The 27,952-nt window shown below is 48.0% G+C and overlaps 1 protein-coding gene across 3 annotated transcripts in view; it reads right to left on the minus strand.

Annotated features, from left to right (window-relative positions):
- Positions 1–27,952, minus strand: part of CACNA2D3 (calcium voltage-gated channel auxiliary subunit alpha2delta 3) — an 834,102-nt gene that overhangs the window by 361,488 nt on the left and 444,662 nt on the right. For all 3 annotated transcript variants that reach the window (XM_087866960.1, XM_087866961.1, XM_087866959.1), the window contains exon 11: positions 24,376–24,489. In XM_087866960.1, coding sequence (XP_087723086.1) covers positions 24,376–24,489 — 114 coding nt within the window. The remainder of the gene's footprint in view (positions 1–24,375; positions 24,490–27,952) is intronic.

A 27,952-nucleotide genomic window follows, 5' to 3' on the forward strand; every position in this document is an offset into this window, starting at 1 on the left:
AGCGGAGATTCAGAATGAAGCCTTTGTAAATGTAAAGGGTTAATGTTTTCCTAAGTATCACCACTGGGATTTTTCAGAGGTGTTCCAAGCCAGCGGAAAATCATCATTAAAATGTGGCTTTTAAGAAAGTTGTATTTTTGATAAGATATGAAAAGCTCATGATGAGGAGAGACAGTCAATAAATTATCTGAGTTTTTGAGACTTAACAGCTTCCCAGACTTTGGAGAGCAAGAGTGGACCTCAGGGATTATCTCATTCCGCTCGTGTATGCATCACAAGCCTCACCACTTGCTACCGTCATGAAAACAAATGTGTTCACAATCAGGTAAGTCTGGGAAGCATGTCCCCTCTTGGAATTTTCAGCACATTAAAGGTTCTGAGAAGTCCTGCAATAAGGAGACCTGCCTTGACTTGTTAAATTATACACAGCATTTCCAAAACCTACCTGCAGAACATTTTCTATGCCTGTTCCCACCATCTCCTAACATCCAGCTGAACACGTCCAACGAAACCGATCTGGCCCAGCCTCCCCATTCTATGTATGGGTTAAAAAAACAGATTCCAAGAGAAGTGGATCCACCCCAGATCACACAGCTACCGAGGGCTGTAATGAGACATTAAAGAGATGGCAAATTCACAGCATGCGTCCTCACCCTTGGTTCTACCTCTAAGGGCAAATGTCCCTAACTGATCTCTCACTGAGCTCCGATGCAGGCTCAGCATCTTGCCCAACACAGTCATCCCGTCAGTAGACACTGGCATGTGGAATGCTCGGCTGTAAATTAGCCACCAGGTCTTCGGGCGGTGGGTGTCCGAGGTAACAATGTCACCATCCTTGTTGTTGCTCCATCCTCGTCATCACAACTGTCTCCGATGGAATATTTACTTTGTCCTAGCACACTGCTATGGCTTTACGTGTCTATCTGCTTCAAGCCTCACAACAACCTTGAAAGAGCGTCGTACACATCTTGCACAAGGTCACCCAGTTCGGAAATGGCTTAGCTGGCATCTTAACTACACCAGGCTTGTCACCCCCAGGATACGTCCTCAGTCCAGAGCAAGCCATACGTGTGATACTGACTCGAACAACCAATATATTCAGGCCTGGGACAGCAGACTAGTCCCAACAAATACTTTGTCTCTTCAATTTTTATTCTGGAAACAACCATCTAAAAAGAGGCCAGAGGGGCGCCTGGGTGGCACAGCGGTTAAGCGTCTGCCTTCGGCTCAGGGCGTGATCCCGGCGTTACGGGATCGAGTCCCACATCAGGCTCCTCTGCTATGAGCCTGCTTCTTCCTCTCCCACTCCCCCTGCTTGTGTTCCCTCTCTCGCTGGCTGTCTCTATCTCTGTTGAATAAATAAATAAAAAAAAATCTAAAAAAATAAAAAAAAATAAAAATAAAAAGAGGCCAGAGTCTTCATCAGCAGATTTTAGAGAAGAAAAATGTGATATATGAACAAGTTCTGGGGTCTGCCCAGATCGCAGAGGAAGGAAAAGGCCTAAGTGGGGTTAGAACACGGCACTGGGGGCACGGGGCTGAATCAAGACCCTTTGGCTATTTTCTCAGCTTGGCTTCATCCCTTGGGACACAGAGCATCCCCGGCCCACTCTGGCAATTGTTCTCTCTCTCTCTCTCTCTCTTTCTCTCTCGACTCTCTTACCAAGAATTGCAAAGCAGTCACCTTGATTAGGAAACCCCAACCAATATTAGTCCCGCTTGCTGCGACAGCAAAGGTGCTCATTACCTGCTGTGGCTCAGCCAGTTTCAAATGGAAACCTTAAATAAAAGCAGCTGTGTGGGTTCCACATCCTGCAGCAGATGAGGTCTCCTGACACAGGCTCAGTCTTAGAGTGGCGGCCCGGACGAAGTCCCTCACGTGGTGCTGGGATCGTGATGAAGCAGGATGGTGAGGGCGCGCGCATTTTCCCTGGAGAATCCCTGTGGAGGGCCGACCGCTTCCCCGTGGGCAGAGCACGGTCATCTCAGCCAATACGTTACCGTCCCTCTGTGACCCATCAAGTCTTACTAACTTTCCCATTACAGCAGGGCAGAGGGGCAGACCCACTTGTGGTCAACTGCTAACTCCTCCAGGATTTGACTTTTTCGCTGAGTCCTGGGGGGCCGGGCCTTGGCCACCTCCCAATTGGCTTTGAGTCTCTATCTCCAGGGCCTCTTCAGCTAGGGAGTGACTTTGTCTCCTCCCTCCCTCCATGGACCATTGCATAATTCTGCTGAGAGCGAGCTCGAAATAGCCCCTGGATATTTCCCCTCTGGAGCAGCTGTATCTCTGTGCAGAGTCCGTGAACCTTACCTGGCCATCTGCTGGGGAAAGCACTGGAAGGAAGGTGTTATGTAAATATGAGGGTAGCTGAGGCTGATGGAGGAGCTCTGTTCTCCTTGTCACTTTTGATAAATCGTGCACTCCCTCACTTGCTTCTCCCCTGCCTTCCCAGAAGCACCAGGCGAGCCTTTATGGACCAGATAGGTGCACAGCTGCATACACTCCACTCTCCGGGGGCCCCCACAAGCCACTCTATAAACACAAACAAGCAGCCCAGGCACCGCCGAAGCTCCTCCACAGCCCTGCGAAGGGCAGGAGCACGGACCTGCTAGGGCAAAAATGCAGGAAAAACAAAATAGCTGCTCTGATGTAACGAGATGTAAATTTTTTCTCCAGTGAATGAGACCCCAGCTACTAGGTTCAAAGGAAATGATCAGTATTTGTTTACTTCTCAAATGGGTGATGGGTTCCTTTGTGAAAATGCCTAAGCATCAAAAACAAATTTCTCCCTTATTTCTAGGGGCTGTTTTTAATATGATTGATTGATTGATTGATTCATTCATTCATTCATTCATTCATTCATTCATTTATATTACATCTGGTAAACCTCCACCAGAGACAAGTTGAGTTCCTAGCCAGGATAATGCATTTCTGTCCATCACCACGTAATTAATAATAATTTCCATGTTTATTTGGCTCTCCTCACATAGCTCTTCGCACTGATGAGGGAAGGCAGGGAGAGAATGCGATCCCACACCCCTCTCTCTGCTTGGCAGCTATCCCCAGTTAGCTGAGAGCACACCTTATTAAGATAATGGAACGTAAATCAAAGTGAATTGGTCCACATGCCATGCTGAGGGTGTGTGTTCTCTTGCACTGCTTGCAAGACAGCAAACGGTTCTGGAAATTAAACGTGAAAAATCAGGGAAGACCCAAGGCCCATCACAGGAAGGAAGAACAGGACCCTGACAGTCCGGCTAATACCTATAATCACAGTGATAAAGGCTTGTAAATGGCTTCAGTCCACCCTGTCACTCCCAGCCCTGGCTTCCCCCGCTGCTCCTACTACCTGCAGTGACCTTTGTCATGCTTGGGAAAACAGCTCCCACTGTGAGTTCTCTCTCACAGAGCGGCCAGATGGGGCAGTTTTGCTCCATTATTTGCGCCTGTAAAGGGAAAATGCCAACAGAAAGATTCATTATGGTCCAGCCCATCTCTGCAAAGCGTCTCTGATTTATTAGGGCATAAACTGCTGTACGGGCTGTAATGAGACATAAATGTTCTGGAAGGCCTATGAACTCCAGGAGGAAACGCCTTGCCATCACACTTCTGTGCACCTAATTTATTAACAGCGTGTGCTGGCACTGCCTGGAAAATCCTGCCAAGTTCACAATCTGTGGTAGTCACCTTTGGGGTGGGCAAGGGGGAATGGGAAAATGTGCCCAGCTCAGACAATTGACAGAGAACGTGTGGGCACGCTGCATAAAATGGGGAAGGCTTGCATTTTCTCCACGACTCCTCTGCAGACATTGGGCCAAGCTTGCCATTCGAGAGAGCAAGGCTTCCCATTCGAGAGAGCAAGGTCAAACTAGACATCTTGTGATTTCAGTGTCCCTTGGCCCTGCAGGAACACAGGGGAAAGTGTTCATATTGACTTCAGGGACTCCCCAGCCACTGTCTCAACTTCCTCTATCAGGTGAAGGATGCTGCCTCCAACGTGGTGTTGGCCCCAGCTTACAACAGCACCCTTTGCAAGACAATTAGCATTTTTGCTCTCAGAACATCACCCTCTCCTTTCTAAATTTAGAACAAAAATGAACAACAGACCAGCCCATTTTTATACTTCCTATGGTTTGCAACCAATTTTTGTTCTTAGATCATAATACGCATGTCTCTTTAATTCAATTTTGGTTGCATGTGCCAAACTGTATGAAAAGCATAAGAGTAGGTAGTGAGCTGCCAGGAAAATATATAACATCCTGATTTGAAATTAGGTATTAGCCATTGTATATACTTCATGCACTAATGAAAGGAGATCATCTTTTGTCAATGAAACATTCATTTACAAAATACTTCTTCAACGTACACCATGTGTTGGAGATCCGAGAGAAACAGACGCGGCCCAACCCAGGACCGACTATATGATTTGTGGGGTCTTGTGCAAAATGAAATTGCGGGTCCCTGGTTCAAAAAGCGTGAAGGATTTCGAGACAGCAAGAGCAGAGCATCAGGACGAGCCCAGCGCCCCTCTCAACGGGGAGCCCTGAGCGACGGTGCGGTAGCGATCCCAGGAAGGCGGCGCTGACTCCCCCGTGCAGAGAACAGAGCTTAATGAAGGAGGTACACGGGAAGACAATCCCCCAAGGAGGACGGCAGAGGCAGACACTAACGCTAGAGGGAACGGAACGCTATGTCCCATGCGAAGGCATGACAACAGAATGTGGCCCAGGCTGGGGCTCGGGGGATAGGAGAGGCAGGCAGGCCTGAGTGGAAATTTGAAAGGTGTCCGTGCTATTGAGTCATAAACGGGACCGGGAGCATGGCAAGGGATGGAGCAGCATATGCAAACGCCCTCTGCGGGAGGGTGTGGTGCCTTGGTGCAGAAAAAGCCCAGGTTTGAGGTGAAGCCTGAGGAGGAGTAATGCCAGACCTCCGCAGGGCCCTGCAGGCTGGTCTCGAAGGCACCCTGGCGGGGAGCCCACAGCCGACTGGTTCTCCATCATTCGCATGGGCCTGCTTCCAGGGTCCTGTCCCTGCATCAAGGGACTGGAGTGACAAACTGATTTACCCTGGAGCAATCTGGGCAGGCCTGGTGATGATATTTACTTTTATAACCCCAGAAGGAACAGAATGATTTTGTTTTTGATTTAAGAGGAAGAGCAGGGGCGCCTGGGTGGCTCAGTCAGTTGAGCATCTGACTCTTTTTTTTTTTTAAGATTTTATTTAATTATTTGAGAAAGAAAGAATGAGAGAGCACAAGCAAGGGGGAGGGGCAGAGGGACAAGCAGATTCTCCACTGAGGAGGGAGCCTGATGTGGGGCTTGATGCCAAGACTCTGGGATCTGAGTCTGAGCCCAAGGCAGATATTTAACTGACTGAGCCACCCAGGCGCTCAAGCATCCCATTCTTGAGTTCGGCTCAGGTCATAATCTCAGGGTGGTGAGATCGAGCCCCATGTCGGGCACCGTGCTTCGAGTGGAGTCAGCTTGCCCCTCTCCCTGTGCTCCTCCCCCTGCACCCTTTCTCTCTCTAAAATAAATAAAATCTTAAAAAAAAAAAAAGATGAAAATCTCCCCTTGTTGCAGAGCAAATGCCAAGAGTGAGCTCAGAGTGCCTTTCTACACCAGAGGAATAAGCTCGTGTAAACAGTGACTGAGATTTTGTCACTGTTATCCAACACCGCAAAAGGCCAAGGACGCCTCCTTGAACGATGGCAGAGTCCTACACACACATTAACTTCATCATTTTCCATCCCCAGGGTGTCGGGCCCCTTGTCCCAAAAGCACCCTGTTGGCAGATCCTGGCCTCCTGGTCTCTGCCGGGCTGTTCACACTTGATTAATTGTTATTATGAGAAGGGAGAACAAAGGCTAGGGTCTTCTGCCTCTCAGCCCACCGTAATGACTCAGCATGGAAAAAGAGTAGGAACTCAAGGCACCTATCTTTTTTTGACCCACTTTTTTTTATGAGACCTAATTTATTACTAATATATAAAGCATCCTCTCCCACACACACAGGCGTTTTGCTTTTTTTGAGGCCTACTGATGATATTTGTTCTTAAAATAAAGGCTGTCCTTAAACACTGCGTAAGAGATAGTTATAAGAAATCAACAGTCCTTGGGGGCGCCTGGGTGGCACAGCGGTTAAGCGTCTGCCTTCGGCTCAGGGCGTGATCCCGGCGTTATGGGATCGAGCCCCACATCAGGCTCCTCCGCTATGAGCCTGCTTCTTCCTCTCCCACTCCCCCTGCTTGTGTTCCCTCTCTCGCTGGCTGTCTCTATCTCTGTCGAATAAATAAATAAAATCTTAAAAAAAAAAATCAACAGTCCTTTGAATGTTTGAATAATAAATTCTTTCTTCATGCCAAATCTGCTTTTCTTCTTTGCCATCTCAAGTGGGTTACAAAAGTCAAATTTAAAAATGTCCATTTTGACTCTTAATGCATGGTCCAAATACTTAGCACAATTTTTCAAAAACCCGGACTGTGTCTCTCCCTATAACTCAGCACGAAGTGGTCTGTTGGTAATAGGCAGTGCATCAATTATCAGGGTTCAACACCCTGGCTTGACTGAAAGTGAGGCTGCTGTCTCTGAAGGAACAGAGATAAAACAGAAACCTGTTCCTGTAATCAATGCGTACCCGCACATTCACGGCAAACGCCACCTGACCTATTACCGCTTCTTTCAGCCTCTGCCTTGGTGGTGATGATTCATCATGGTTACTGATTATATATCCAATCAGCACAAAACAAAACTGCAGGTGTCTTAAAGACCAATTCCTATCTTTCCACTACATCAAGCGACGTTTTAGGGTTCCTGAGGTTCCAGGATCCCAACGTTGTATTTGAAAGAATAGTTCGAAGGAAGGTCCTTTCGTGTGACTGCCTCATGAAGGGACCCCATGCAAGGGGTTTTAAAAACAATGTTCACAGAGCCATGATGTTGTGCATCATGGGAATAGAGATGAGTGAGTAACACAAGGGGACCCGATCTTTGGGAACGTACGCCAGGGTGTGTTGCTTCTGCTAAAAACATGAAAGAACGAATCCTTTGGGCAGCAGAGAGTTCATGAATGGCTCCTTGGATGCGATGAGAATCCAACCCGACAGCCGAAGAACTGCCCACAGGTGCTCCCCTGGAATTCAGCCACCAACCACACGGACAGGTTCTTGTAAGGAGTCCTCTGCGCCAGATGCTAGGCTGGACGGAAGGCGCCTGATGGCACAAAGTACTTCCAAGTGTGCCGGGGATAACACAAGCCTAGGTTACCCTCACACTGCCAGGCAATCCCCCAGTCACCCTGCATCGAATGTCATAAAACAAGACATCTTTTGTCTTAGGAAAACTTGGTCTAACATCTTTGAGGCCTTTCTTTCTATATGTATTTCGAGGGATATTTGGAAAGGAGGTGACTTCATAGCAAACAGCTAAAAAGCCTTTGGTGCCTGTGCTTATCAGAAGAGATTCATGACGGCTTAAACTGGGGGAGGAAAACCAGTGGGCATCCCTGCATTTTCTCTATGGCTGTGTCAACAGTGGGATTGGACAGGGCATCTTCATTTTTAAATGTAAAAATTGAGGCAGAAACACTCCATAAATGTCACTCTGAATGGCTCCTTCTTGGCTTGGGTTTCATTCACTAATGTGATTTGGAACAGTTTATTTTCCAGTGAAATTTAAGCAGAGCTTTGTTCTAATTTTGGCTATGAATGACTTATTTATAGAGAATAAATTTTTATCTGATATTTTCTGCTATTGGAATGTAATACTCTCTCTTACCTGGTTTGTCTCAGAAACATTTCTTCTATTTTCCTCCCAAGCCAACTTAGCCTACATCTTTGCTGTTACCTTTCAGAGCTGTGTACTGAGCAATTACAAGAATTTTGAGCTCTCCTTTTACCAATAAGAAATTATTAGGGGAAAAAATGCCCTCTTTTTCTTCCTAATTGTCTCTAACAATCAAGTTTGGAATAATATATGCAAAGGAAGATGTTTGTGCACTAGCTCTGTTTCATCTATACCCCTTCCTGATTAAATATTCATTCATCTGTTCAAATACACATCTGCCCTCCCATTTCACCATCCACTTGCTTCTCCACCCACCCAACCACCCATGTATTTAACTCTCTTCCCAAGTACTAAGGTTACAGAGAATGCAATTCAGAGTCAAAGAAGTCATTCCCTTTGGACTTGTCATTATTCTCTTCCTATCTCTGGCAGTTTTTCTGGTATTATGAATTTTAGCGATGCGTTTGGGGGTGGGGGAGGAGTTTTTACGTTTGGGGATTAGTACAGCGACTTTACACATGGCCATTTATGCAGTCTATGAGGCTAAGGAAAACTGACTTTCTTAGAAGGAATAAAGAAAGAAGAACATAACAAAATACCTTTGCATTTCATTTCCACGTTCTGTGGCTGTAAATAAAGCTTTGCTCGTGGAGCTAGAAGGCGAACCCCAGAGGACGGACTCGGAGCTCAGTGCTAAGCAACAGACGGCTTGCCAGAGAGATGAATGCATTTCATTATCTTGAGCTGATTCCATAGGCATAATTAGAACTCCTTTGAGAAGTCAACTAATTATGTAATAGCCAACAAAATATGTGAGGATTTCATTTTGGCATTAAGCAGAATCTATCAAACTCTGTTCTAATTTATGATTTCCTATTAGAAGGGAACCAAACAGGACAAGGCGTTTCCACAGCAATGGTTTCTGATTAGTACCACCGGATAACATAAAGGTAGAGTATCTATCTTCCCCTTGGGTCATCGGTGGAGAAAAGGCAGCTTAGATCAGCCCGATGTATTATTAGATGTCCCCGTTGTCCTACAGAAACACAGCTGCAGGTATATTATTTCTGGCTGGGACAATGGTAATGTGAAGTATCAGCAGAGACATCAAATGAATAACCTCTACTAGTTGGCTCAGTTCTCCTCTCTGTACTTAGTCTGTATGGAGCAGGGCGACCTGGCCCAGAGGCAGAGGTTCCAGCTGAAGCCCCAGGTCCCCGCCCACAGCCCGCGTCTCCGTCTCCAGCCATCCGCAGTGACAAGGAGCATCAGCCATCTCGCTGGCCTGTGGACCCTCCTGCTTCGCCTTTTCCCATCCCCGGGGGATCTCACCTCCCAGTCTAGGCCCAGGAAATGACTTTGGCACTTTTTTTCCCCCCCAGAAAGAAAGGTGAGGAAAATAATGTTGCAGAACTCTTTAAACTGCATTCCCGAGAGTTTCTCAAGTGTGTGTAATAAAAGGCAAAAACGGAGTAACAAAGCCATTCTCCAAGAAGAGGAAAATGAGAGGCAAAACCAGGCAGTTTCATTTGTAGGTAACTTATAAAATGAATGTGACTTTTTCCCCCCCAAGTCCAAGTTACTCCTGGATAAATTAGCTTCAGATGATGCTTTAAAAAAAAAAAAAAAATGGTGGGGAAGTAAGCAATCCAGCTGCTAGGTGCCTGCCAAGCAGCCGAAATTTCTAATGACAGAATTTTTTGGAACATGTAGACCTAGCTTCCCAGGTTCAGAAAGGCAAGGCCGGGCCTTCAGGATGCAGCGAGACCACGGAGGAGAGGGACGGCAGGCGCGGGGCCCCAGGGCCACCGCCGGCCTTCTTGCGCACGCAGACACCGCTGTCCCCTCCCAGCCAGACGGGTCCCTGCGCCCCTTCCCAAGTTAGCGCTCCAGGGAGCCCCTCCCCGGGCCCAGAGCCGGCCCTCCAGACGGAACTTCTTTGCCATCTCCCACTCGGCGCAAAACAGCTGGAGTTAATGAAAGAGTTAATGTGATTTTCCACTCTCCCCGCTTGCTTTGAGGGACTCTGGTGAGAACTGGCCTGATCGAATCACCTTTAGGGAATGGAAAAATCTAACTCCCCACACACGAAGGCAAGCACAGAAAGGAATGCTGGAGATGAACCAAGGCCAGGCTGCACGGAACTGCACCGGCAGGCCTATACAAGGAAGGCGCGCACCGACTGGAGGGGGGTGCGAAGGTGGCAGCCGGGCAGCCATCTTCCTAACTGCACAGAGACGGCCCCGCTCCCACGTCCCAATCCCACCCGTGGGGTGCGGGCTGCAGGCCTGGTGTGCACATGGCACGGAGTGGGCTCAGCCCCCATCCCCTTTTGCATCTCACAGATGTGGCAGCTGGTATGAGTTAGCCGGGCAGTGACCACATTTTGGGGAGAAATCACCCATTGATTTATCACAGGGGCATAAATCATAAATGCATTTAGTTGTCTTCATTGCCTTTCCTGTTATCCTGCCCCTCTGAAGTGAAATGAAGAGGCAGATGTATTATCTGGGATCAATTCCAGATCCCATTTGTGTTTAAAAAAAAAGAAAGAAAGAAAAGAAAACCAGGAAAGGTTTCACACAACCCTCCTGCCACAGGTTGATCAAAGTCTGTGCGTCCTAAAGACCGAGTCACTGCACGGATAGCTTAGAAGCCCGGGCTTCATATGACACCCTAGCCTACACCTGCCCCTTGGACCCAGATGGGGCTAAGGATGACAGGGGGTCCCACACTGTCCCTAAACACAAGCCAACCCCCTCTTGAGCTCATAGACACTGAGGACCGCAGAGCCCCGTGCCCGCAATGAACTAGGCAAGGTCATAGAGGTAACAGAGCAGACAGCGATCAGTCACAGCCTCAAAGTCTAGAAATAAGTCAGTGAAAACAGGGGCCACAGCAAGGGCAGAGAGCGATCCTTCCAAAGGGTCTAGAGGGCTCCTCTTAAGTGTTTTTGCATTCTCAAGACCTCAGGTTCCACCTAGGTCTCCCCAAGGATCCTGTCTCATTCACTTTGTTCCCCTTCTTCAAGACTTTTGTCCCATGTCTCTCCCTGGGTCTGTGGACCAGAAGCCACTGCCAGGTGCTTTTTCTCATGGTGTTTGTGAGAAAACTGGAAAGGAGCTACTACTATTAGCAAGGCCATTTTACAAAATAGAAGCTCAGAGAGTTCCACCCCTTTCTCCTGATGTTGGGGGACCAACTGTCCATCCCTAACTTAATACAACCCTCCACTGGATATTGTCTCTTAAAGGAGGCCCCAATTGTCTTTAATGAGAAGAGATCACAACAGTCCATTTCCTCAGTCCAGAGGAAGAGAAAGGATCAGGATCTTTAGGAGGGTTGAGGTAATTATGCTGTGGGGAGAAAATATATTTCAGTATCTTTCTTTGGCTCCTACAGAGATCCTTCCATTTGGTGTCTAAACACTCTTCTTTGAAATTCTAAAACCATCATTTTTCTGTCCCAGGGAGGCACAGAAACAAATCAGGTGAAAGCAAAAATTAAAGTGATCCAAATAGTAAGAGTCTTAAAATCTCTATGAGTTCTAAGGATCAGACTCATGGAACCAAGGATCGGGGAGTGCCAAAAATTCAGGCTTCGGACCCAAAAGGCACCAGACTCTTGCCCCCAGCTAGATTCACCCTCTCCAGATCAGAGGGCACTGTGGAGATCTGTTCCAGGGCCTGAGGTGGCCCCAGGGGGCTGCGCGGCTGGTTAGCTAATCCTCGCTCATTTGGTGGGCCTCATGCTTGACACTAGGCCCATGAGGCAGCAGGCTTCCCACTGGGCAGTTAGCATGCAGCTCATACCAGTCCACCCCAGAGAGGCCCCACTGGTCACCACCATCAGCTGTTTTCACCTAGGCAGGAATCCCTGAAGAGTGAAGAGTATCACACAGAATCTATTATTAGATGAAGCAAAGTCAACTTTGCTGGGATGCGGAGAGGGAGGGGTGAGGCCCCTTGGGAGGCTCTGAGCTGACAGCAGGGCCCACAGTGCAGGCTGCAGTCATGGAACAAGGTCAGTAAGCTCTATCAATGTCCTCCCTTCGTATTTTTTATGGGAATGATTAAGGTAAGGGTAGCCAGGAGGACACCAGGTCGACGGCCGGAACTGTTTGGCACTGGGAGCCTCAGGTTTTATCCCTAGATGTTTGAAGAGAGCACATAAGGGTCAGCCTATGGAGAATATTGGATTTCCTGAAATCTACTGGAAAAAAAGGAATTTCAAGTGTGAGGAATAAAGGTGATTTCGGTGATCTCCCATAAAGTTAGCTAAAAAGCAAAGGGCTCTGCTATGATGAAGACCCAGCAACATGAAAACAATCAAGGGATACCAAGGGGTGCAGGGCTCAGGGTCAGGTTGGAGCTGGGGACCCTTTCTGCTGGGCTGTTGGGATCAAGTTCGAATGTCTGTGCACATGACATTCAAAACTCAAAGCAGGTGAGGATTCACAATGGCGGATGCAGAAATCACGTCTTGACCTAAATCTAGTTGTCCTTCCCTCCCCTCAACAACTGTTCACTTAACACCTACTTAGTACGCATCCAGCACAGCAAAAAGGACTAAGCTTCAGGGGAGAATGAAACAGGAGCCAATCTGGTGTCTCCTGGAAAGATCATCATTGCAGAGATAATGGCATCAATCATCAATCAGCACTGCATTTAGAGCTGCCCAGACATTCAAGGTGCTGGAAATTCCATTACCTGGAAGCCTTCCACCAGGTCCCGGAGAAGCTCCTTGGGAAGTCCTCAGGAGGCTTCTATGCGGGGTCCACCCTAGGGCCTCAGACCAGAAGGGGGTGCTGGCGAGCAGGTTAAAGCTAGGGCTTTGGAGCTGAGTTACTTAACCTGCTGTCAAGTCAGTTTCCTCACCTATAAAAGGGACATACTATAAATATGTCTACCATAAAAGTGCTGCCAGGATCAAATGAGATGACACTTAGAAAGCGCTCAGCCTCTGGTCGCTGGGGGCACACAGATGGCCAAAAGAGGCACCGCACCCTGCTCTCATATGGTCATGTTTCTAACAAATGGGACACCGGGCACAATTTACTTCCTTGTGATGGGTATCTAGTATGTTCCAGACCAGACCCAAAATGCTGCCCTTAAAAGGGAAGCAGTAACTCAGATGACTGGTAGTCAGGGCCGGGGATAACTTGAAATCAGTCAGGGTAGGTCCCATTGAAAAGGTGGTGTCTGGACAAGGACATGAAGGAAGTGAGGGGTGAGCCAACTGGAAATCTGGGGGCAAAGTGCCCCGGGCAGAGAGAACAGCAAGTGCTCATGTCCTAAGGTGACCGTGTGCCCAGCGAGGCCGAGAGCCATGGGCTGTGCAGAGGGCATGAGGGGACAGCAGTGGAGAGCAGGGTGGGATGAACAGGCACCCATTGGGCCAGAACCCTGTGGGCCTCTCTTGAGACTTCGGCACAGCACAGGGAGCCAGTCAGGTTTGGGGGGTTCGCCGGCACAATCGGCCGCTGGTTTTCAAAGTTTCTGGCTGCTGTGCGGAGAGCAGGCTGTGCAGGGCCTTCTGATGAAGTCAATCTATCCGAAGCGTGGGATGAAATGTGATTTGATCGAAGTGTGTGTGCAGGGGTGAGAGCAACAGAGGCTGGAGAAGCACAGCTGGTTTCTAGGCCTGGAGGCCCCTGATCCCCGGCACACCAGGGCACTTCTCCAGACAGTGGGTCTGTGCTCTGCCCTCCTCTCAGTCCTGCTGAGCAACCCCTCCGGCCCATCCGAGGAAGGAGATGCAGCAAAGTGTCCAAGAGCTCCCCTGTTGAGGCGGTAAACCTACAAGACGGGCTGAGTCTGAGCGAGGCTTCTGCTCGCAGAGGCACGGAGCCTCTGCTGGGGGCTCCTCTGTTGACTTGGCCTGACTAGTTCGCAACCCAAGGTCCCCCCCAAGCAGGTGCATGTGAGGCTTTTCGCCAAACCATCTACAGGGGCGGGGGAGGAGTTTTACGAAGGGAGCCAACGAGGTAAGGGAATGATCCAAGGCTGCTTATGAGAACAAAGCCCTTGCAAACCCCTGCACCAGCCACACGCATTCCCAAACCTGCCGAGCCAAGGCCGCATCCTCTTCTGCTTCCCAGTAGTGCCGGCTGCCTGAGGACGTTGGCTCTGACGCACCTGCGAAGCCCGGCCCGGAATCCTGTAGACCACAGTCTCTTCTCCATCACTGATGTTCACCATGCCCCTCGGCCCCCTGGGACCCATGCACTTGCCCCTGCAACAGCCCTGCCAGGGCAACATTTCCAGTTTCCCGTCCTGTTTTCTAGATGAGGATACTAAGCACAGGAGAGTCAATCGCTTGCCCAAAGTCACCCCACTCAGACACAGTGAAGCCTGGAGCCTTAACCACCACTCTAGAAAAGAGAGAACTCCTATAAATCAACACTACTTGGCAAATCTCCTTTTTACTTTTCACTAATACAGACAGGCTGCTTTTCTGAATTGAGGAACGTTAGCTGTTATGTAGACTAATTAATTAATGATAGTGAATGACCAAATAGATCTCTGTGTATTTTCCTGGGTGCCGGAAGTTTACTTCTCTGTATATGTTTATTCATGAAACAGGTAAAAGGAAAGGCTTAAACATGTTTTTAAAATGCCTCTGAATACTTTAATCTTCTTATAAGTCAACCAAGACACTGCATAAGATTAATCCATATCCAGGGATAAAAATGTACTTTCTATTTTCCACATCTGAAAAACTATTGCTACATCATCTTGAATTCACCCAGTACCACTGCATTCTAACTATAACAGAAGATTTTAACAATACGAGTGCTTGTCAGTCACGGTGACAACAATGAGGATATAGCATCCCGTGCCCCGCCTACTCTGTGCCCAGCACGGATCTTGCTAGCACATCAGCTCATTTCATTCTGAACAACACTGCAAGGTGTGTATAATAGAGCCCGATAGACAGATGTGGGGACGGATTTGTCAGCATCCAGACAGCACCCTCTTTCTGTTAGACAGGGCTGCTTCCCTACCCTGGTCCACTCACCAAGAGCCTTACTCAAGAGACCAAGAAGAAATAAGACCTTGACATGTCATTAGTTGCAAACAAGGCCGAACTCATTCAACAAGCTTCCAGTTCTTCCTGGGTGTGCCGGTTAACAAGCTAGAGTTGCCTCAGCACAAAATCCACGGGGCTTTATGAGGCTGGCTTGGGGCTCTGCAAACCATGTTTCTGCTTTGCCAGCAGCTTCTGGAGAGGCTCTGCTAGAAGGGTCAACACGGGGAGGCTGCAAGGATGGAAGAAGGAGATGGGACTTGTTCCCTCCTGTTTGGTTGCTGTGGGCTTCTGGTTCCCAGTGCCATCACTCCAGCAAGGCTCCTTGTCCCAGCCAGGAACAGTTCATCCTCATAGCACCAAGTGAAGCTAGTTTATAGTTTTCCCAACACTCACAGAAGCAGGTCCATCCCCTCTAGAGACCCCAGCACCCCCTTCTCAAAAGCCTGCCTGACTTTCCAACCAGTGTGCCCTTCTCAGAGGTCTGGGTCCCAGCCCCCAAGTCCTCTCCTTCCAGCTTCTAAGTTTGACTAATGACCGCTCCTCCTCGCTCCCCCTCACCTGCTTGCCCCCACCAGCCATGGGGTAGCAGCTATTGCCTAAATCTGCTACTTCCATGGCACCCTATACCTCTCCTTTGCCCTTTCTGGTCAATAATTCTTAACATTTAATTCTGTTAAAATAACTTTAGGGTTTCTGCCCCTGAGTGGACCCTGCCTAATCTACTAGGGACACAACCGTGCCATGTGGCATTTCTCAGCATGTGCCAGCGTGGATGGTCTTCACCCACCAGGCCATGGAGGGGGCACTAAGAGCCACCTATCAAAATGTCAGTCCCAGGCCTGCACCTGCAGAGAGTAGGACCCAGGAAACATTTTTTTGCAAGTGCCCCTTCATTTGGCACACAGATGTGGAGACAGTCTGATGCGAGTCAGGATCAAAGACCCCCAGTTTCACAGCTGTGTGCTCGGGGCAAGTAACTCGATCTCTCTGAGCTTGAGTTCCCTCACTTGTAAGGGAAGAATGGCCCTCGGAGAGTCTATGCACAAGGCAGAGCTACAAATGAAACGAGCAGAGAAAGCACTTGATTCTGGGCCTAGCATGGAGACGGGGGTGGGGGACAGGGAGAAATGCACACTGTCCCCTACCTGCTTCCTGAGGACAGTGGCGTCTGGGTGGAGGCCAAGGCCCCAAAGCCGAGCCCGCGAAGAGAAGCAGCACTCGCTGCAGCAGGGAAGGTCTGAGCCCCTGACATGAAGGGATTTTCAATGGCTGCCATCAGCCATGCATCAGTGGGCCTCGTTCCTGACTTGTCTCGTCATGTTCTTCTTGCTGGAGTCACAAGATGTCTAATACCGGCAGAAGTAATTAAAAATAAACGGGGAGACAGCGAACCATTTCAACCCTCCCTTTGGCGGCAAGGAGGGCCTGCGTGAGCTCTCCCCACAGTGACTGAAAACGCCTTTTCCTGTCATACCGTTGACTGACCATGAGAAATGAATGTTCCTGCTATTTTCCTAAGACAGCTTTAGGATTTATCACCCTTGAAAAAATACAGCAACGACACAAATTGACTCAAAACTTTCAGACCAAAATGTGACTTCTGTCAGGGAAGGAGCGAGAAATGGAGGGAGGGAAGCAGAGAGAGAGAAGACAGAGAAGTGTAACCACCCAACTGAGCCCTGAAATCAGACAGCTGAGGGACAGGGGGGCATCTTGGAGCATTCAAAGGAAGCTAAAAAAAAGAAAAAGAAAAGAAAAGAAAAGTCCACTACCTACCTATTACCTACTGCCTCCCCCCCACTGAAATCAATTATGATGAGTCAATACAAAACTGCATAGCCAGCCGGGTTCATGCCCCGTAGACTGGTTCCCCATACAGCAGTCAGACAGCGCTGCAGAAAAGTCAGCTCACGTCTCTCCCCTGTTCAAGAGACTCCCACGGCTCCCCACTACCCTTGGATCACAATCAAAGCTCCATGCTGTGCCCTCTGAAGTGTGGAGGAGCTAACGCCTGCCTGTTCCGCCAGCCTCCCCCATGACCCTGCCCCCCTGCCCGCCAGGCTCCAGCCACCTGCTCTTCATCCAGCTCCTCACACACACGCAGATGCTCCTCCACGGGGGCTTTGGGAAGCCTGTTCCCTCTGCCCTTCCCCGCCCAGCTCTTTGACTCACACGTGCTCTCTGCAGGGAGACTTCCCTGGGCCACCCCGTGCTGTCTTGGGCTGTTGTTTGTCTCCTTCGGAAGATTCATCATGGATTCTAACCAACCGGTCTTTTCACTTGCTTGTTATCTGTGATCTGGTACCTGCTGTCTGGGGTCTGCTTGGAGCTGTCACGTCAGCCCCATGCTCCTGGGCTCTGGTGCAATGGCCTGGGACACGGCGGGTTCTCAGTACAAATCTGTTGAATGAATGACTCACACCCCCACACAGCATATGGCTATTCCCTTCCCTCTACTTCCCTCTACTTCCCTTGCCAACGTCCTCTGCCACCCTCAAGCCCCCACACTCATCTGGCTCTATGGCATGAGGGAGAGAGCCAGAGTACAGGTGGGGCGGGGGTAGCCCCCTCGCCTACAAGCCGTATGACCTAAACTCCTTCCCCAGTTGCTATATGTTGGGTAAATCCCTTCTCCTCCTGAGCAGCTCAAGGGAAGGCAAAGAAAGAGCTTTGTAAAATCACTGGAAAGTCAGAAAAGGAAGCAATGCAGTTTAGGGGGAAAAAAAAAGAAAAGATCAAAAAATCCCTTCTAGATTGCTTGAGACTATTTAAGGGCTGGGTTCTTAAAAGGATGACTGCTGACTCAGCTCAGAAACTCTGCTCCCCAGAGTGGCGCATGTCCAGTGGAAAGATGAGGAGGGAGCTTTCCCAAACCACCCCAGGGGCACTAAGACAGAGCTCAGCCTTCCAGCACCTCCTCAAGGCCACGAAGACATGGGGCTGGCTTGAGGCTTCAGCTTCGAAATGATGCCAAGGGAGGGAGGCCTGGGGCAAAACCCCCAAAAGAGCTCCTTCTTGGAGATCTCTGTGACACCAGGTCGAAGGACAGTGACTTCCAACAGCGTTTCCAAGAATGCTCCAAAGCCAGACCCCCAAACCACTCAGTGATCAAGGGCTTCCCCTGGACACCAGACCAGGAGTCATTCTGGCCCCACCCCTCTGTGCCATCCCCGCCAGCTCACAAAGGATCCTCCAGGGCCCCTGAGCCCTGCTTGTCTCTCCAAGGACCTTACCACGGCTACTGTCCTTGCTTTTGTTCTGGACATAACTGATAATAGGACACACAGCACACATAACCGAAATAACATGCACCTTTGAGGTTCTTTCTAAAAGAGGAAAACCATTTAATTACACCCAGACAGCCTCGACCTGAGGCCACCCATTTGCCATCCCATTACTCTCTGCCTGCAGCCCCGATGGGTTCCAAATCTTTGACATTTTGCAGACCTCCCCCACACTTGGGGATGGGAAGGCCAAGGAAAAGAACTCATTTTCTGGGTGACGACGTGTGTGGTATGGATGGACAGCTCTTCTGGGACCTAAGGCTGTTTTGTTTTGCTTTTCCCTTCGACACGTCTGTATCCTGGCTCAGGGGACAGCCTCTGTGTTCGATGCTGGCTTGTCAGTTCAGCTCCAAATGCTAGTCGTGGAATGCTGACTCAGTTACGCAGCCTCAGTTTCCTCTTTTGTATAAAGGGGATAGAGGAGTACTCGCCTCTTGGGTTTCTGTGCAAATTAAATGTATGTACAGCCTTTAGAACGGCGCCTGCCCCTTGATAAGAATTAGCTCTCATCGGTTTTGTATATACATTTTGGCACAAGAAAGCAGTTGAAGGCATTCTCTCGTTGAGGGAGATTCAGGCTCAGGGAAGTGTTGGGAGCATCCTGATGCTGCCTGCGCTCCTCATGACAGACCCACGTGAAGAATAGATTGTGCAGGGACGTCTAACAGGCACAGAAGGGTCGCTGCTCATGCTGCGCGCCCAGGCAAGGTTCCACCACTGCACCCACAGCAGAGGTGAGTGGAGACGTGGTGGGTTACATGGTGGCTGCAGCCACGTCTCCCTCCCCGGGATATCACGCGCAGCAAAGAGAGTGGTCAGCCCTGAGCAGGTGGATTCTGACAGGGATCCCGGGGATCCCACTATCCTTGGATTCAGGGAGTCTCTGGCTTCCTGGGTCTCTGCAAAGAGGGAATGTGATTCTCTCCAGGGTGTTCCCTTTGTTACTCAAGTGACATGAAAGTTGTGACACTGCCACGTGCCCCTGTCACCACCAAAACAGGATTCAAGGGGCAGTCAAGGTTGACACTTATGGAGACCCTACGTGCTAGACACTGAGTCCAGCCCTGGGCTGGGTACCCGCAGCACATCCCCTTCTGAATGGCCCTAGCATCGTGTCCTGTATCCAGGCCCTGCTGGCGGCACTGACAGAAAAGGGGAAAAACAGCAATGCTCAGGCGAGGAGAGCAGAAAACACTGCTCCAAACATGGGAGAGACCCCAAGTCACAGAGAGAGGTATTTGCCATCAAGGCTCCCACCCCTCCGCCCTTGACTAAGTGGCTAGTATAGTTCATTCAAGTGGAAAAGCATAGTGGAGACGATCCTCCATTGAATTCAGCCAATGCACGGGTTTCCAAGGGCATCTCAATGACTTTTAACAGCACACTGATTGATTCCTTTAAATCAGGGGTTGACAGACCTCCCCATAGGGCTAGAGTCTTTAAATCGCTTTCCTACCATTTTCTTACCTATCCACGCTCCATTCTGTCTTATGCAGCAGGGACGGTAATGATAAATCATTCCATGACCTTCTTCTTCTTCTTCCATTTTTTTTTTATTTTATTTCACTTGGAAGAGCAACTATATAGGTGGCAGATATGACCATTTTTCTAAATTAAATGCAGGCAGCTTTATTTCTTGAGCAGATCCTGGAATGAGTCCCTTCCATGTTGAGAAGTTCATATTTTATTCCAAGTATGTAAGAGCTGCTGTTAAGCTGCTAACCAATGGATATCAGGCAAAAGTAAATGGCATCCAGTAAACGAATAAATAGCTCCTCGTTTCTGCCCTCGGAAGTAAAATGCTGGCAAGGGACACACTGCATGGCAATCATGATGCTGTCTTCAGACTCACAGTTAAATCACCAATAACGTATTCCTTCTTCTAACTCATTCTAAAATGTTTGATTAAGCAGTTGCCTTGAGCAAGGCCCTGGTTAGGTGATAGAGAGCTTTAAAAAATGACACCGACAGGTGCCCTCCTGGTCCGCCCCCCGCTTCCCTCTGTTTTCCCCTGCTGGGAACCCAACTGCCATACAGTAGGCAAGTCTAGGCTACTGCACTGAGGGGAGAGGCCTCACAGCGTGGCCCTGGAGCATTAGAGCCCAGGTGGAGAGGCAGGTCTTTGGGAGGAGAACCGAGACAGCCCAGCCAAGCTCCCAACCTCATGCAGCTTCATCAGTGACTCTACCTGACGCCGAGTGCTGCAAGAACTACCATCCAGTTAACCCGCAGAATTGCAAGAAATAATAAATTGTTCTCTTAAGCCATTAGGTTTGGGGATGTTTTATTGTATTGCTAGGATAAATGATTTCCTCTCCTTTTCCCCTTCTCCTTGCTTCTTCTATTAGTTTTCTACTGCTGAATCACATGGTACCACAAATGTACTAGTTTAAATAAACACATATTTGCAATGCCACGTTTCTTTGGGTCAGGAGTCTGGGCACAGCTTAGCTGCGTCTTCTGTCTGTGATCTCACAAGGCTGAATCAAAGTACTGACTGGGCTGTGCTTTCATCTGGAGGCTCAACTAGGGAAGAATCTGCCTCCAAGCTCATTCAAATTGTTGGCAGGATTCATTTCCTTTTGGCTACAAGACTGAGGGCCCAGCTTTTTGCTGGCTGTTAGCTGGAGGATGTCCTCAGGTCCTAGAGGTTGCCCCCATCTCCTTGCCAGTGGGCTTCTCCAAAAGCTGCTTACTTCATCAAACTGGCAAGGAGAACCTCTCTGCCCTCAGGGAGTGTCCAGGCCCTCTTTTAAAGATCTTCTAAGTAAGGCTCACCCAGGATATCCTTTTTGATTAGCTCAAACCAACTAACTTGAGACCTTGATTATATCTACAAAATCCCCTCACCTTATTATATTCTACTGGTTAGAATCAAGTCACAAGGCCCACTCATACTCAAGGTGAGGAGATTATACAGGAGGTAAACACCTGGGAATGGGAATCATGAGGCCACCCTAGGGTCTCTATGCCACACTTCTCAGCAGTGCTGCGTTATGGTGCGTGGTGGTGGTACTGTTCAGAGATACAGAATCTATCCCCAAGGACTCACCAAACCAATGAAGATGAAAGATAGGCCTAGAAGTAATTACAGTGCTGGACAGGAAGCTATACCTCCCCTCTGACAACCCTGAGGGAGCCTGAAGTTTAGGGCTCAGATAGACAAGATGGCCTCTGACCAGAAGGGAAGAGGGAAAGCTTCAGGCAGACCCTAGACAAAAGAATGAAGGCCCCAGAAGCTGGGGAATACAAGCCCTGCCTGGGAAACAGCAAGTACCCTTTAACCCAGGACCCCCTACCTGTGGGCATGTCAGGCACAGGAGTGAAGCAGGCTGGGAGAAGACAGAATGATGAAGTCATGGTCAAAAGCATGCACCTGCCATCTCAGAGGGCAGCCATGTCTCAGCTCCAGGAATTTCTTATTTTTTATTTTTTTGCCATATAGGAATGTTGTCTCCCAAGTGCCAAGTGTACCCATTTATGAGAGAAATGAAAACTTGAAAATTTTATATACTCTCTCCAGATTTTTAAATGACGATCAATAATTGGCGATTTTTTAAGCAAAGCCTGAGCCAAGAAACACATACTGTGCGCTGGATCTGACTAAAGGAACCGGTTCTTGTAAAGTAAACAGAAGGAACAAAAGTAGCCGAGCCCACGGAGGAACCAAACGCTGTTCCTTGGGCTGTTTCTTACTTCCGGAAGTCGTTCCCCAAGTGTGCAGCATCCACATCACCGGGTAACTTGTGAGAAATGCACATTCTCAGGCCCCAGCCAGCCCTACTGGATCAGAAACTCCCCACATGGGGCAAGTGGTTGGTGTTGGAGAAAGTCCTCCAGATGATTCTGATGTTCGCTCAAGCTTGAGAAGCACAGCCTTATGGGAATCACATTCCAGCCTTAAGATCATTTTCCTTTCTTCTGAATCTGCTTCCTGTTTCTATAATCTTGAAGATTGCCAACTACAGCATGACAGACAGAACCCTCTACTAACTATCTAATGTTCAGAATAACAGAGAAGAGGACTGCTTAGACATTGCTCTTCATCTCCCTTTAATACAGGGTTAAATCACCCTGGGGATCCATGCAGACTCATCACCTGCACCTCTACAGAGAAGTCATGAAGAAGAATGTGTATGTGTATGTATATGAATCCACAGAACTCTCCAGAATGGAACAGGAGGGACGGGATCCTGCTATTAATTTCTTAGCGTAGAAGACTTTTCTTGCTACAAAGGCAAATCTGCTTCGACTTGATAATAACTTTCATAAGTAGATGAAGCTCCTTGATGTAATGTTGAAATTTCTAAGATGCTGGTTCCAATCAATCCAAGAAAGCACCTGGCCGAAAAATCAGCATGGTACCTTCGGCAAGATACATTTAAATTTGTGTTTTATCTGAAGAATTGTGACTTCGTCCTATGCCTCTCCCTGCAAGAAAGGACTGGATGTTTAAATACCAATATTACTGGGCAACTTCTATCCATCAAGTATCACCATGTGGGAGGGATTCATAGGATTCAGCATGTGAGACTCAACTCATAATTTATTTGGTCTTAATGGAGCTGCTTATGAAAAGTCCCCTTCACTTTCTTCTTTCATGTAAGATGGTCCTAAAGAATTCAAAATATCCTTCAACATGCTACACAATGTCATGGCATCTGCAAACATTCTATATGACTACAAAATGTCCATGGCCCTACCCATGTTTACTAGTGCTGTGGCCTCCCACCCCACCGGGCCCCTCCATCACTCAGCCACACCTTAGGGTTGTGCAGTAGATACTGGCCACGTGTCCAGCACTGTGCTGTATGCTCCAGGGGGTCCACACGTATCCAGCACATTCCTCCCTTCACATGACATACGTCTATCCAAGAATTAAATCTGGCCTCTATCTGTCCCCGGAAATTATCACCTGAAATCCTACATCTAAAATACGTTGTCCAACAGTGAATCCCCAACTTATTCGAGGGTTGGGTTCTAACGGCAGCACTTATTGTGGGAGCTGCAATCAGCCAAATTTATTCCTGGATGTTCCTAAGGCCTTGGGCAGGGGCCACATCAGAGTCCCACATTCTCTTAGGAAGCCCGGCATGACTAACTCTCCCTCCAGCCTCAGCGGTGATGGCAGTTCCTAAGGTTGAGCACCAGAGAAAGGATTCGGCATCCATTTAAGGACCATGTTGTACAAAATGGATGTGTCTTTAATAAGCAGACACACACTTGATGAGGTGAGATGTCAGTGTTAGCAGAGAAATGTGGGGACCAAGAATGACTAAGGGAACACAGAATGACATCTCATGCTCCCTCAAGGGTACATACTCTGTGGACGCAGCTGAGGACACAGCTGTCATTTGTCTTCTCTTTCTTTTTGCCAAGCGTGTATGGTTGGCTCAGTTCCAAGAAATTAAACACACAATGCAGGAAAAGTAGGACAGACTTGGTTTGAATTGTCTCACGTACTTATAGACTCAGAGTAATGCTCCTGGCTCGTGGGACAGGAGAGAGCCTTTGTGCTACCCCTGGGATAGCACCCACTCTGACTGACCTTTTTCCTGTGAAAAAGGATTACTACCCCACATCGGTAGACATTTTGATTCTGTAGGTATGGGATAGAGTACAAGTGTCCATAACTTAATTCTCCCCAGAGAATTCAGACTAGCTAACAGCCTGAAGAACGTCTGGGTTTAGGCACTCAGAGGCACCAAAAATGTTAATATTCATCATTGATATCCTAACATATGGTTCATCAAATAGATAAATGTCAACCTGGAAAGCAAAGAAGGAATTAGAATAGAGAGCAAGCTTTGGCAAGGGTGGGGGAACATCCCTCGGGGATGGAGAGAAGCTTCGGGGTGGTAATGAGGCTGGAGAAGGAGGAACCATAGAAACACGGAAACATCCAGGAGATGGCCGTGTGGCCACCATGGCTGACTTCACCATCTACAGATGCTGGACTCACCACGCAGCTCTGGCTCCATGGAAAACAGAAGTGCTGCCCAATATGGACGAGGAACACAATTAATCTTTTCACTGAACACATCGACCATGTCTTTACAGGTTTCTTCTTTCCTCCCAAAAAGTTTCATTTTCAAAACAAGAAAAGCCATCATATTTGGTTTGGTCAACCAGAAGACACAAGACTGAGAAACCATAAGTCGTTATGAGATTAAGTTCAGACGGGGCACCTAACCCTGGACAACCTGGGGGTGACAGCACAACACAGATTCTCCGTCAACTGCACTGCCCGGCCGGCATCAGCAACTTACCTTGCGCTCTGGCCAATTGTACTTCGCGAAGATAGTATCATAGGTGTCCACCGCCCCATCGGTGATTAGCATGATGGCCTGGCTGCAGATGCTTCCTTGTCCTGTGTGGTTGAACTGCGGGAAGAAATAAGTTCACGCTAAAAACCACACCAGAGAGTTCTGTGCATCCATGAGACTCTGGAGGCAGGAGGGCTTGGGAAGCCTCTCGAAACAAGAGCTCGTTCGACAAGACAGAACTGACACAATATGCTTTTCCCCGTGCATTCACCCTATTTGCTTTGACAAATTGGAACTAAGTACTGACCTCAGAGGGGATTTCTGAAAACACACACAAGGTGGGAAGTGAGATTCTAGGACAAATAACCTGTCTTACCTTCAAGCAGGTAGTGTCTCAGAATACAAGCCCCTAAGACATTGGCAAAGTCACCCTTCAGGAACACATGAGCCGCAGAATAGCGGCTGGCAATGTCTCTTTCAGAATCTAAAGGAGTCTGGTTTGATGCATTATATAATGCAATCAATGAGGTTTTGGACACATGGAGAATAAAGTCAGGAACATACCAATTCAGACTAGAAGCCTAAGCACTGTTTTTGTAGGGTTTGTTTCAAATATACATTTGTTAGCATATAACATTATATAATAGTTTATATACCTCACTATGTATGGCAGACTGGAATTCCAAGATTGTGCCCACTGGTGTGCAAGACCCAAACTTTCTTCAACTTTCAGTTTCATGTGGCACTGTAGAAGTTCCCAGCCTTTGTGAGTGGTAGACTGGGGTGGATTGGCCACCAGAACTCAGTGTCCTTCCTTTGAATCAGGGGTGAAGAATTTCCTTAATGAATGCTATTAATGCTGCAATTCAAAGCAACACCATGTCCTTTAAAAACCCTACAATTGGAGCACCTGGGTGACTCTACCTTCAGCTCCAGTTCCTGGGATCGAGCCCTGTGTTGGGCTCCCTGCTCAGTGGGGAGTCTGCTTCTCCCTGTCCCTCTGTTCCACCCCCCACTCATGCTCTCTCTCTCACTCTCTCTTTTTTTCAAATAAATAAATAAAATCTTAAAAAAATAAATAATCAAAATAAAAATCCCTACAATTAACATGACAGCGCTGAGGCATGAAAACATACAAAAAGTCTTTAACTTTCAGTAGCGAAAACTCCCACCATCGTAATTGGTGAAGTTTATTCGTTAATTCTAAAATTATTTACTAAGTGCCACACGGAGCTGGGGATGAAACATGCAAAAATCCCTTCCCTCCTGGAGTTTATAATTCTGTGTGGGGAGACATATAAAAACCAAGTAAATAAATCAATTTAATGGTATGTGTGGTAACAGTGGTGCTAAGGGATGAAAAAAGAAAAAAGAAAGCAGAGCAGGGGGATAAGAAATGGGGGGGCAACTTTAGAAAAAACAGTCAGAGAAGACCTCACCGAGAAGGTGAGCCATGAGTGACACCTGCAGAAGGTGAGTATGTGGGGGAGGGGTGTCCCAGAGAGGGCCAAGAGCACACGCAAACGCATGGAGTGGGCACGTGTTCCAGCTGTTGACCAAGGCGCTGCGGAAGGATGGAGACTGTTCTTGGGTTTACTGCTGGTTCCTGCTGAAGCAGAGAGCTAATAAAGCTTTCAAGTTGAGATTTAATTCCTAGTCTCTGTGCACTTAGAATTCTGAAGTTGCAACTCGAGAGAGAAGACTATAACTAACTGGATGAATGGGTGCATAGAGGGATGGAGGAAACGAAGGAACAAGGGAGGGGGGAGGGGGAGGGAGAGAAGGAAGGAAGGAAGGAAGGAAGGAAGGAAGGAAGGAAGGAAGGAAGGAAGGAAGGAAGGAATTGCTCAGGGCTGTACTGGGGCTGAGCAAAGCCACTTAAAAACATGCAAGGACTGCCATACTATAGTGAAAAGCACTTCATCCCATCCTAGCACCACAAATTGCAATAAGTTCTCATTTCAGAGTGTCCTCTTCCGCATGTATAAAATGAGAATATCATGCTAACATGATTGTCAGAAGGCAGGTTAAACGTTCATTATATGCTGGGAGACAAGTATTAACTTACTTTAGACTAGCCTCTGAGGTACATACTATCATTATCGGCGTTTTACAGGTGGCGAATTTGAGGCAGGGAGAGATTAGTTAACTTGTCCAAGGTCACACAGCTCCCACCTGGAATGGCCAGGATTTAAACCCAGGCAGTCCAGCTCCAGAATCTATTCCCAGATCCAGTACACTCTATGGCCTCCCAATAATGAGATGAAGGTCCTTGAGCTGATGGAGGTGCATGGAAGGGCTCCATAAATGCTCACTTCCTTCACCTGCTTCGTCCTCCCTCCATCCTTTCCAGAGTTCTAGGGTCACATGGAGTCATCAGCTCCTCCACTGAGAGTGAGTGAGTGCTCCTCAAATTCTGTGCATTAGGCACTTGCCTCACTACAGTCCTGGCCCCGGCAGCCACTCCTGCAACTCAGACTCGACTGGAGGCTGTAGTCCTTGAATTAATGAGCAGATGGGACCCCTGCTGTAATATCATAGAAATTCTCAGGTATGTACAAATACTTGAGAACTAAAGCCATCACACACAACTACAGTTCTACTGTCTTGATCAATTTAACAGACTATTCCAGAAAACTCTTGCCCAGGAAGACAAAAATTGCAAACAACTTTATTGCTTATTCGAGGAACATCCTGAAGGGCCCATCAACTCTTCAACAGAAACTATCATGGGACAATTTATAACCTAAGACTCTCTAAACCCCTGACCTCAAAATCCTTCCTCTGCTGCATCTACTAATCCTAAACTAGAAAGTTAGGATTCTCACCCAGTCTTAACCAAGCTTCTTCCTTCTCCTCCACTATGAAAGACCCACCTTCAACCAGCCTTCATAGTCTCAGTAAATGGCCTTGTCCCTTCCACTCTGAGACACTGCTAAGACTCTATCGTCATAGTGCATTTTCTTCCTTGCTGCGGTCAGAAGAAACATCCCTGTAGTCCTGTCCTATCAACAGGTTGTTCTGGCAATGTTTGGGGGGAGTCTGCATTCAACATGGTCTTCAGACCATTGAATAAACCCACCAGTGGGCCACTGAATAAAGGTGATGTCTGTTTCAGTTCACAGAGGCCGAAGACAGGGGGAAAATCAAGACACCTTGGGACATGCAATTTGTTGGAAAAGCATCCTGGCAACATTCTCCCAAATGAAAGGCAAGGAAGAGAGGGAAATGAAGATATCTGAATAATGCAGACTGGAAGAAGGGGCTGCCCTGAGCTGTTTATTTAAAAACATCACTTTCCTCTCTGGCTGAGTCCCTGGTATTCTCTGCAGCAATCTGCAGTTGGAGAATTTTGAAGAATGCAATTAAATTCAAATGCTTTGATGAGTAATATCTCTTCTCTTCATATTTGTCTAGAACTTTTTTTTTTTTGAATAGCGGGAGTGATGAAAGTGTTTTCCATAATAATAACAATGACAAGGGCCTGATGATGAACTACAATTAGCTCAGTGATTCATCAGTTAGCAGCGAAAATTTCAATGCATCCTGACATTTAGAGCATTTGGTTGTGATTAACAGT

Source organism: Ursus americanus, chromosome 14, assembly GCF_024610735.1.
Source record: "Ursus americanus isolate L20-20 chromosome 14, mUrsAme1.1.p, whole genome shotgun sequence".
Taxonomy (NCBI): Eukaryota; Metazoa; Chordata; class Mammalia; order Carnivora; family Ursidae; genus Ursus; species Ursus americanus.